General features: G+C 40.8%; 1 protein-coding gene across 1 annotated transcript in view; it reads right to left on the bottom strand.

The window, feature by feature from the left end:
* LOC119013409 (proline-rich protein 29-like) overlaps positions 1 to 12,610 on the bottom strand; it is a 41,928-nt gene continuing 29,318 nt past the window's right edge. The window contains exons 3-8 of the mRNA XM_037087902.1: positions 4,367 to 4,466; positions 2,010 to 2,125; positions 1,600 to 1,769; positions 914 to 984; positions 795 to 844; positions 1 to 663 (exon numbers count right to left, since the gene is read on the bottom strand). Of these exons, the coding sequence (XP_036943797.1) occupies positions 825 to 844; positions 914 to 984; positions 1,600 to 1,769; positions 2,010 to 2,125; positions 4,367 to 4,466 (477 nt within the window). The 3' untranslated portion in view covers positions 1 to 663; positions 795 to 824. The remainder of the gene's footprint in view (positions 664 to 794; positions 845 to 913; positions 985 to 1,599; positions 1,770 to 2,009; positions 2,126 to 4,366; positions 4,467 to 12,610) is intronic.

Here is a 12,610-nt window from a genome sequence, read left to right as displayed (position 1 = left end):
CTACTCAGTATTACATTTGACTTTAACTGAAGATAAACAAAAAGTGTAACTAATGATTTAAGTAATTAGTAGTTAATGAGTTTGTGCCAGGGACTGGCTCATGAGGACATTTTGGACATTTTGTCTTTATTGGATGGTACAACAGAGTATTTACTGCTTGTTATTGTCATCGCCTGAACAGATTGAGTAGTGAGCCTCCTCTTATCCTTCTGACTACTCATCACAGTTTATTTAAAGACGAGGTCACACAGTGTTCCATAGCAATAGATCTTATGTGGTGTCACAGCTTTGCCATGTTGGCCACGGTGGTATGCAATAGCCTACAAAAGAACTATAGTATGCAGAGTCATTGTGAATACTTGTCAATATGGGAATATGTCTTGTGTAAATATGTACATTCTGTATGGACAGCTCGAGGTCTATTTGCTGTACCACTTTACATCTGTTGCTGCTCCCTGCTGGATCATTTGGGTAATGTAGGTTTGAAAAAAAAAAAATGTTTAGCACTATACCATATTTGTTTATCTTATACAAAATTTTTCAGATAAAATGAAAAAGCTAGATTGTTTTTTTCCTAGCAATGCCCCTTTTGAACATTTTGTGAATTAATGATCACTCTCTCTTCTTCTCTGTGTCTGCCTCAGCTCCAGTGTTACTCTCTCTCTAAAAAAAAAAAAAAAGATAAAACATCACACCAATCTAAAGCACTGATGAACTCATCTTTCAAGCCATTCACAATCAACGGCACTATAATCATTAGCAGCATCTCCAATCAGTTCTCTTCTCATAATTACCATGAAGCTTGCTGCTTGTCGCCTCTCCTGTCACCCTGTTTCGGGGGCACCTATGACATCACGGGAGCAGACTGTGTTAATCGGCTGCTGGCTGGGTGTTGATGTGTAGTTGGTTTTACCTGCTGTGGGTGTGACGTCAGCTCCCGCAGTCCCAGTGGTGTTGGGCGGGGGAGGAGGAGGGACAGCAGGCCTGATCACACAAACATTTTCAGTGGGTTACATCTCTTGGTTGTTTTTCACTAACTGGTAATAAAGAGGAATGGTTTTGAGAAAGGGCATACAGTAGTGATATCCCCATTTATTAAGAATGATGCTTCTGAAGCGATTTTGATTAATTGTTTTCTGGAGATGGAAAGGTCCATTCAGGTCAGTTTCACTGCAAGAAAATAATTAGTTGCAGTGATTTCAAGGGCTATATGCACAATTATTTTCTGTCTCCCTCCTGTTCCTTTTCCGACAGCGCTGACAGCTACTAAAAGGTGAGAACAAGTTGTTCAAGATGCTTGTCCTCCCATCTTCCCCAAGATGTTACAGAGGCTGTTACATTTAACTTGAAGTCCCCCTCCCCTCCACATCCTTTCCCTTTTAATTGATTGCAATCTCATAGATTTGCTGGCTACCCAAATGAAATTCTGGTGCCTGTTATGAAAAGATCTCAGCCTGGCAGCAGACAATGATTGGATACAAACTGCCTTCTTCAGGGAAAAAAACAATATGATTTAGTGTTGTGTGCAGCTGACTTTTTACTTCATCTGACTGTTGATGCATGTCATTGAAATGCAGTGGACATAGAGGAGCTGATCACCTGTCTCTGTGAGGTGGAGAAGAGGGGTGTGTGTTGGGGTCTTGGTAGATCAGTGTGGCCTGAGGCAGGAGCCATACAGGGTAGAACGGGTCTGGGGCAGGCTGGTAATAATGGTGGAATACCTCCGGGTCAGGCTCATTCTCTTGAAGTAAAACCAGATCTCTGTATGCCTGCCATAGTGAAGGAGTACAACAGTCCGGCTTTATAAGTTTTCATTCAGTAATAAGACATTGTAAGAAATCAGAAGACAAGATGTCTTATCAGAAGCACAAGGTAGATTGACTCAGGAAATGTACATTCCTTATAACTAGTTATCTTTTAAGTGTGTACTGTTACATAAAGGCATTGTAACTTTATCATTTGTTAGTGGGGAGCAACAAGGAATCATGGTATATCCTTCATATAATCACCGCATGGCCCGACAGAGGGCTGGAGTATCCGAACAAGTTGAGAGCTGACATGGTCATGTTGTTCATGATGATCTGGTGCATCTGAACATTCTGGATCATCATCAGCTCTACAAGGTCTGCATATTGAGAGAATATTACACCCATCCGTCCACCCACACAACCACACACACACACACACACACACACACACACACACACACACACACACACACACACACACACACACACACACACACACACACAGACAAAGCACCATCAGCACTATGTGAGGGTCCACTGATTGTCCTATGTGTCTGCCTGCTATTCTGTCCTCTTCCCTCAGGGTGGGTAGGTGATTAACCCACATTGTGTCAAACCCAGGTGGTGAATGTGAGGTGCCAAACTCAATTTTCTCTCCTCCTTGTCAGTCAACATTTGTTCGGCGATGGCTCACCTTGCTAAATTATTAAACTCCTCTCCAGCAATATAAACACGCTTTCTGACCAAGATTTAGAGCCGTCAGTTCAAGTAACTAGAAATCTTCTGCCATTTAAAAACTTCATGTGGCTGACTACTGTTTGGCATAATACAACCCTGATGAGAACAGATGAGACAGAATGCTGTGTAAGACATAAATAGCAACAGAATGCTCAGCTTATTTTCAATTTAATACATAACAGAGACAAAATATTTAATCTTTATTTTTTGTTGTTACACCCATTATGAATTTGATGCCTGCAACACGTTCCGACAAAGTTGGATCCAGGAGCCTGTTTATCACTGTGTCATTTTTTTTTCAACAACACTCAGTATGTGTTTGGGAACTGAGGACACCAATTATTGAAGGTATTAGTTGCTCAGTGGGGTCTGTTGCTGTATTTCGCACTTCAAAATGCATCACACACTTTCAATGGAAGGTAGGTCTGGACTACAGGCAGGCCAGTTTAGTAGCCTTTTACTATAGAGCCGCCCTGCTCGGACACCAGCAGAATGGTGCTTGTCAGTGCAAGCAGGGATGTTTGTGAAAAAGACCTTTTCTGGCTGGCAGCATATGTTGCTCCAAAACCTGTTTGTACCTTTTGGCATTAATGTTGCCTTCACAGATGTGCAAGTTATCCATGCTTAAGGCACTAAAACACCTCCGCACATCACAGATGCTGTCTTTTGAACTTTGCGCCGGTAACAACCTGGATGATCCTTTTCCTTGTTAGCCCTGAGGACACAGTGTCCGTGGTTTTTAAAAAATAATTTGAATGCGAACTCATCACACCATACCACATGTTTCAACTTGGTTTCAGTCCAACTCAGACAACCTTGGCCCATTGAAGTCAGAAGATTTTTCACTTTGAATGGTAGAATCTTATCTTGCATTTATGGATGCAACTGTGTTTACTCACAATGGTTTTCTGATGTTTTCTCTAAAACCCATGTATTAATATAATTTTTACAATTACGTCAGTTTTAATCTAGTGCAGCCTGAAGGATCCTGAGTGCTGGTTTTCAGCCTTGACCCTCAGGTTCAGAGATTTCCCAGGATTCTTTGAAGAAATCCACTGAACATCATTCCATTCTTGTTTGTATATCATAATAATAATGATGTTTATTTGAAGCAAAATATTGCCAAAAAAATTTAAAAAATTTAAAAAAAAAAAGGCAATCTGTTTCCTTAAATAGTAAAGCCAACACTGAAAATGTGCATTCTATGTTCCAGACAGAAGTGCACAGGATTTAGTGGCATCTAGTGGCGAGGTTGGTCACCCTCCCCTATCGTGGCAGCTAAAGAGGTGAAAAACGACGGCACCTTTCTTAATCCAGTGTTTGGTTTGTCTGTTCTTGGATACCATACTGGACTCCGTAGCAAAGGAATCACTCCCTCTGTAGACATGAAGGGTTCATTCTAAAGTAACAAAAACACAGCAATTCCTGGGGAATATGACCAATAACTGCATAATTATGAGTATTTTATTCTATTTTCCCCTAAATCCAACACACTGGACCTTTAAATGAACTCAGATTAAACTCAAGTGCCACAGTACTTAGTTAGCCATTATTAGTGGCAAGAAGCAATTGACAATTTTTAACCTTTACATCTATGAATCAATGTCACTGACTTACACATCTGGATTTGAGTAATTGACTGATTAACACGGCTGGTAAAAAAAAAAAAAAAAAATGCAGAGAATGAACATGAATTTAACACACTCTGACACATACAACCATGCACATACATTTTTCTGCAATTGTCCAAGCTCAAGAGGAGACCATAAATAATATATCTGAGTGCATGCTAGCAGGCTGCTAATGTGACAGACAGGCATGAACATCTGTGAGTGTGAAATCATGAGATTTAGTTTGTGTGCGGTGACAATCTGTCATACCCTCCCTGACATGACCACCAGGTCTAATAGAAGCAGTGGAGCCAGGAGGCATCATGGTCGCTGGGAGCTGCTGCAGGATCGTGGGGGGCTGCTGTGGAGCCTGGGGAGAAGAGATGGGACCGTAATGAGGCTCTCTGCCTGGAGGCACAGTGGCTGAGAATAAACTGCACTATCTACCTGTGCAGAAGGTGAAGCGCCACTCCACAGGAAGGGGGAAGAAATTGAATGATTGTCCTCTCATATGCGAACAATATTAAAAACATAACTTATTCTAATACTAGATGTGATTATATTATAACGTAAGACAAGAGACAGCTTTTGTTGCACAGAGAGCGGTAAGTTGGTTGTAGCTAAGATAAAGAGCTTTAGACGAGAAAGAGTTAAATGAATTCACACTTACAGGCAATATCTGAAAAGCATGCGACTCATTCGGCTCAAAGTGTGGATAAATATCTTCTGTCCACGCCATATGTGGGAGCCTCAGCTGATATTATTTACACGATACTCAGTATGTAACTCTAACCTGTTTGCTGAGATGCAGAGGCACACAGTAGCAGGTTGCCAAGGTGCCAAAACACTCTGCACACCCATATGCACACATGCTCACCCACACAACACACACACACACACACACACACACACACACACACACACACACACACACACACACACACACACACACAGCCTCCGTCTGTGATCACTACATTGACCTGCAGTATGCAGGCTCTTTGTGTAATTAAGCTCACTTTGGAAGCCAAAGCAGAGCAGCTGGTAACTCAAAGAACCAAGACTATATTAGAATGCCTATCACAGTTTTCACCCACTCTTTTTATACTTCACTATTTTAAACAGTGTGGATGCAATTAATTTTTCATGACGCTGATTAAAAGTTTTTTGTCTTAAATGTCAAAGTAGAAGTACAATTTAACTTAAATTAAAACCTTGGCAGGTCGGACCAAATATTACATTTTTCTTTCACAATTGCAACTCACATTTCTCAGTTCATTTTAGTTCACCATTTAAAGAACTATTTCAACTATGCATCAGTTTTTATTGCTTTGACAAAAAAGTTTTAATGGAGCCCCCCCCCCAAAAAAAAAAAAATTAACATAATAAAAGGTGAAGTTTCAACACCTCCTTGCAAAGGCTGACAGTTTATGACCTCTTAGTAAGATTAGACTGCCAGGGATGGATCAGACATGCAAAAAGATTGTCTCACAGTTGTAATGCAGGAGATGACATAAGGTGTAAACTTGATGAGAGGAACTTAAGGCGAAATGAAGAAGAGAGGGTTTCCATTATCATGTTTCTGTATTTGTAGCTCAACTAGTGAATTTGTATAGTTTATTATTGCATGACTGAAATGACTTTAGTTTTGGAATTACTCTGTACAAAATGGTAAAACAATAAGTATGTTGAACCATGCAGAAGAAATGTTTGATTCACTGCTTTGACACACACTTATTGTCTTGGAATCTCGGTTTATGCTACGTAAAAAAAATTAAAAATACACTGATACATATTATAATGTTAACTGTTGTTGGGTAAAGAAAAATGAACAGTTTTCTTTAGCTAACTGTTGAACTCAGTGGAAACTGTTATAGTCTGAAATGGACTTCACTGACGCAGATGTATGAGTCAACAACGAAACAACAACTAATTAGTTTTGTGGTCTGTTGCTGGAGATGACGCACCACCGCGCATAAGTTTTCCAACTGAGGGGGCCATTTTCATTGCCGGACATTAGCGTCTATCAACACACACGTGCGCTCACACACACACACACAGAGAGAGAGAGAGAGAGAGAGAGAGAGAGAGAGAGAGAGAGAGAGAGAGAGAGAGAGAGAGAGAGAGAGAGAGAGAATGGTTTATAGTGCTTTTCATTTAGACTACTAACTAACTAAAAAATAAACAAATAAAGAACACATTTCTTTGTATCTAGGCATGTGAACACAGACAGGGAGAGTGCTGCATGTGGCTCAGTTACATGATAAAATATTTACATGCTCCCTAATGGCTACACTATTACAACAGGTGATAACATAGACTGCAACCTTAATCAACAACTTAGAGATTGTACAGATAAGTCTGAATAAGATCTAAATCAGGTGGTACTGTTTAATATTTAGCCTTTATTCGCTGTGTAAAAAATATTAATCAAAAGTTATATGGAGATATACATTTATTTTTTTAGATGCTGTTTTTTATATAAACTATTGATCCTACAGATAAATAGGTAATTTTACAGCCAAACTGTTAAACCATTGACACAGAACACCACTGTAGAACACCACATGCAGAATAGGTGTCATGAGTGTGAGACAGGTGCATTGTTTCTTTTGCCCAAGTCTGCCCACAGATTATCTTTTAGCATTAATATATAAACTAACGGTGATGTGGCCACAGGTGTGCGTTTATGGAGTGCTCAGAATGTGATGCTGCCAACAATTCATGTATAATAGGCGGTAACAGCCCGAGCCTCACTATGGCAGACGACACTAATTAGCACACACAGTTTACATTCACTGTACCACTCTGCTTTCCAACCCTCCCCACTCCCTGTCAGTGGAAGGGGCCTCTACACCCCCATTGCATCTCTAGCTCTGTAATTAAAACGCTGTAATCTGGGTGGATCGTTTCTATTTTTAAAAGCCCCCTGTCATCGTGTGGGTAAAGTGACACAAAGGGAGCCATCAAGCGGTGAAAGAAAAGGAGGAGGAGGAGGACGACGACGAAGAAGAAGAAGGGGGGGATAGGAACAACCGCAGCAGCAGGTGATGACCAACTCTGTGAGAGATGAGGAAACTAACAAACTATGATTAATTGGCAGAGTGGCCTGAAGATTATTCTCATCCTGTTATCCAGCAGCCCACATACCTCACATGAACTTCTTTGGAATAACAGATTGTCTTTTTTATAGGAAGAAGAAGAAGAAAAAGTGCTTCAAAAGTTCCACCCAAGAAATTAATTCCAGACATCATGTGAAGATTTAAATATAATCATCCAAGGACAACTTTAACAACATAAAGTGAGACATGGGCAACACTTCAGTATCATAGTCTATCATCTTCCACTGGAATCACGTTGTGATGATGATACAAATAAAATGAGCCACTGAAGCAATTAAAACATTTTTTGTCACATGTATTACATAAATGCAAAACAACGTTTCTTGATTTGAAACCATTTTGCTTATTTCATGTGTGATCATCCATAACAAAGCCATATTCCAGTGGTGAAAATAATTATTAAAATACTTTCTCTTTATCTAGATGAATGTATACTGGTAAGTAAGTATAAGCAACCAACTGAACTGTAAAGTAAAAGTACTCTTAATGTAGAGTGTCAGTGTGTTAGACCATTCCTGGATCATTATTGTTGATGTATTAATGTGTAAGAAGCACTTTGATGATGAGTTGCCTAATGTCAACATAATCTTTACGATTTAACATTCTGTTGGTTTAATCCTTAACAATGCATCATCCATATTAAGCAGTGATGGAATGTAACTGAGTGTATTTAATCAAATACAGAATTACCAAGAAAAGACTCTTACATTTAAGTTGTGTGAGCTAAAAGTAAGATCACTTTGTCAGATTTTACAGTCTACATTTGGAGAAAACTGTTGCACTTTTTACTCCACTACATGTACTTCACAACTTGTGTTACTTTGCAGATTGGATGCTGCATCAGAGCCACAGAAAGGCATTTTAAAATTAAACAGTTTTATCTGCAATCTGATTCCAGTAATCTGAAAAATATCTGATTGATCAGATCGACCACTAGCTTATGTAGTTTAAGCAACCTCAGAAAAGACTGCATGATTACAATACACTGCAGTCTATGCCTCCAGCAAGAAACCACCATCAAAAAGCCACTCAAAGCCACAAATAATGCTCAGAACAGCAGACAGCAGAAAGTGAACACAGCTCACCACTCTCCTGCCGCAGCTTCCTGTTGGGGGGAAGCCCATGAGTCGATTACAGAGTGCAGTAGATTTCCGCAACTCAAGGATGAAAATGTATGATTATTACTCCATGGAAATGCAATCAAAGTTCATATGTGTCTTGCCAACCAGATGACAACAGTAATTATTGAGAGCTGACAGGGAAAAGAACGGAATTGAGCATTTCTAACTGCATGTGGTAATCGACTTATCGGGCTTCCCCACAACAACCAAGCTGAGTTGTGTTGTCTTTTCAATAGAAATCCAACATAGCTAGCAGATGTTTGATGCCTCGAACTATGTGCTGGGACTGTATTTGTACTGTTGCTGAAGTTTGGTGCTGTTCTGAGCATTATGTGTGGCTATGAGTGGTTTTATGATGGCGGTTTCTTGGTTGAAGCCATATACTGCAGTGTATTGTTACTGTGCGGTCTTTTCTGAGGTTAATAAAACTGCATGAGCTAGCGATCAGAAAACTTGATGTCTTGGGGGGCGGGGTCTTACTCAGTGTCACAGTGTGTTAGATCATGGATTAAATTTACGCCGGAATATCCCTTTAAAGAAGAATGATTTCACTTAGTTACATACCATCACTGCAAAGATCAGCACAAGGCTCGTTATTCTTTATTATATAATGATTTAAACCTTATCACCTGGCCCGAAAATAAAGTATAGTGAGTGGACAAAAGGTCATGATACAAACTCCCTCTGTGTGCCTACAGGTTATTATTAGAAGATCTCTGGAACTATATTATGCATATATCATTACGTCAAATATAAATGAGACCCTGGAGCTTGCTGACACTTAAACAGCTCTCTATAGGGACTAGGCTGCTAAGGAATGATTAAATTATTTGCACTTCTCAGTAATATTTAATTACACACACACACACACACACACACACACACACACACACACACACACACACACACACACACACACACACACACACACGCACACACACACACACACACACACACAAGGAAATGGTCATCAGTGTTGGTTAAAGGGTTAGCTCATTGCATTAGGGATTATTTATTCATACCCGAAGGATGGAGGGGGGGGGTTATGCATGCGGATGCCCGGCAGTACTTTCTGCATCAAAGCTGACAGGATTAACCACATTAGCCGGATGTTCTGCTGAACGCATTAAAAACAAGTCGCATAGCATCACTGTTGCCTGAAAGTTATTGCATGTATTTCTTCAAATGTTATCCTCGGTACGATGGCGTTCTTGGGAGTTGTCGCCACCACTGGTCGACAGATGATGGTGACAGTAAGATGGCAGATTTGAAATTAAAGCTCTAATCATTAGTCCACGACTCTGACTCACTTTAACCCCCCTCACCACACACACACACACACACACACACACACACACACACACCGCTCTTTTGCCCCTCACCCCCTGCGGCATCAGCTCAAGAACATGGCCATTACCTTTCCCCGTTCCTATGGCAACACCACCCTGCAGCCCTTATGTGGTGGAGGCAGCGTGTGTATGTGTGTGTTTTGCAATCACGTGTGTGTGTGCATGTGCATCACGCGCTTAGTTTGTTTAGATAATGTCAACGAAGAGTATGATCTCTTTTTTTTTGTCTTCCTCCCCGCGCTGTCTGCAAGTGCACCATTCAACAATTCAAATCAAAATCAAAGTTTAGTGTATGTTCATGGGTTCGTAATAAGTTTCCTGATGTCTTCTGATTGATCCCTGCGGCCGGTGATTAGTAAATCTCTGATTAGAACAACTAGACAGTCAGAATGGCTCAGCTCTCTCTCTCATCAGCAGCAATCCAATGTCACCACAACCCCTTCAGGGAAGCAGAAGTTTGGCGCCTCCGCAGTAACACTCTAATGGTGAATCAAATAGGGGAGATGAAAAGAGATGATATCTGGAGACGATGAGAGCACAAGCGTGACATGACATATCCGAAATAGAGTGAAGAACAGGACAGAGAGGGTGGATGTTATTCTCTCTTTGGGGGTCCACTGTCTGGCATGTAGGGAAGAGAGGCAGACAAGCAGTGTGAGATAAGGCTTTGAATACATCTCCTCTCAACTCGCCTCTTTTTCTCTTCTCCCTAAGGAGGATGGCTGACTGACGGACGCGCCCGAACACCACCGCCTCCTCCCCCGGCTGTGGGCAAGCTTTGTTTGTGCCTCCACCGCCTCGAGCCAATTAGCACGTTTACATGCACACTCTGAGTATATTAATACATAATAAACTAGCTAGACACAGACACTAATTAGCTTGCATTTGGCCATTTAAATGTAAGTGGTTGGAGGAGGTGTGTCAGAAGGGTTTGTAGCAATGCTGCAGAACAGGGCACCAGTTTACGGTCAAGACAAGTGATTTTCAGTGGAAATTAATGGGATAAGACACCTGGCACCCCCTCAGGAGCACGGTCATTAGAGAAAGGCATATTAATGGCACTCGCCTTGGTCAGAATAATTTCCCATTCTGCTAAATGTTTGCTTTTTTTGTTTATTGTGGGGGTTGATTAGTCCCATGATGATCATCTCCATCAAAGGCTGGCAAGGTGGTGTCATTGTGTCTCAGTTCCATCTCTCCAGAGCTCCTCTGTTAATCAGACAAAACCTGTGCCAAGCTCCTTCCCTCTGTTTTGAGCTGACATCCCCAGTGCCGAGCTGTCTCCTCTCACTGACTGGGTCTGTGTGTAACCAGATGCAGGATTGACCTGGACGTGATCCTCGGTTAAATACAGAAACAGAAATGAAAGATAGTTCGGTGCAATGTATGACTCTCCATCCCTCATGAGAATTAGATTTAACCTTACTGCCGAAGGCCTGCACAGACAATGAGCCTATGCGGTATTATGCTCCATCTAAAACTTTCCTTCGGGTTGGAGGCTCATTAGATAATCTAATTTAGAATAGTTTATGATTTCCTCAATGAGAGCTTGGGCGCCGGGGCAAGAACATGTCATTCTTAATAACAGCAAGTCCCAGACTGATGTACCTGTTCTGCCTCTTTTTCCCTCAATGCATAAAAGCAGCGGCCGCCTGTGCTGCTAAAGATCACACTACCACCGACACTCTCTATCTCTTTTTGTTTAATTTTAAGGCAGGCATCTGATCCTTCCTGTTGTTGATTAAGCTCTTTACACAAAATAGCACATGTGAGAGCCAAACCTGTGAATACTAAGTATTGATTTGCATATTGTTTGCAATGACTCATAGAAAATTGACTACCTGGTCCCACCTTTTAAAAGTATAAAAACCACCATTCTCTTGAGATTAAGGTAATAATCAACATTGTGTGCATAAATAAAACAAGTGTCCTCATGAGAAGAAGGAGTTAACACGAGGAGGATAATTAATTTCTTTTAACTATAAAGCATTTGATGTTCCTTCTTTCCACTGGCAAATTCCTTTTCCTTTCATGTCCCAGAGCCACATTTCCACTTAATTTATTTTTACCACCAAACAACAAGGTATTATCACTGCCACCTTCTTGTTGTTTTTTTAATAATCCCCTCGTTTCATCCATTATTGCATGACAACATGTATGAATTCACTGTATTGCTGGTGTGTCTGAGAAAGATACATTTGTGAGAGAGCAGACTGACAGGAAGCATCGGAAGAGGAAAGGACACACAGAGCTGCTGGAGTGAGAACGCCCTGACACATTGGCAGACGAACTTCAGGAAAGCACAGTGACACATCACATCACCGCAAAAAAAAAAAATGAAAATGTCTTGGTTATAGCTGACAGCACAATGTTATTATGAAATCGACAACAGAATCAGAATCATTGGCAAATGATGCTCACATTCACGCAGAGAATATGTGCGACATAGAAACACATTTGTGGGTGTGAAAATATGTGGGTGTATCATTTTGTGGATGGCTCAAAATGTGTTAATTGAGTTAAGCGTTTGTGTGTGTGTGTGTGTGTGTGTGTGTGTGTGTGTGTGTGTGTGTGTGTGTGTGTGTGTGTGTGTGTGTGTGTGTGTGTGTGTGCATTCGAGCGTGCTTGGGTGCCTGCATGTGTTCATGTGTGTGCTTAATCGCCAACTTTTCAACTTCATGGTGTTGTGGGGAATAGAAAGAATGAGGTAATTTTGTTGTTTGTTGTTCATTTGCCTGCACATAATAGATTTGTTTAAAATTTCATGATTTTGAATGCAAGGACTATTGGTTCCCTGCTGAATTGGATGCAGCACTATTTGCCCTGGCTGATGCGGAGGAAAGGTGTGTGTTTGTCTGTACTTTATGGATGTGTGTGCATTTGTGTGTGGATGCTTGTATCTTTGCAATGTTTATTTTTAGTTTT

The sequence above is a fragment of the Acanthopagrus latus genome, chromosome 23 (genome assembly GCF_904848185.1).
Source record: "Acanthopagrus latus isolate v.2019 chromosome 23, fAcaLat1.1, whole genome shotgun sequence".
NCBI lineage: Eukaryota > Metazoa > Chordata > Actinopteri > Spariformes > Sparidae > Acanthopagrus > Acanthopagrus latus.
The sequence above is the reverse complement of the archived record's forward strand: the minus strand, read 5'-3'. Positions and strand labels throughout refer to the sequence as shown.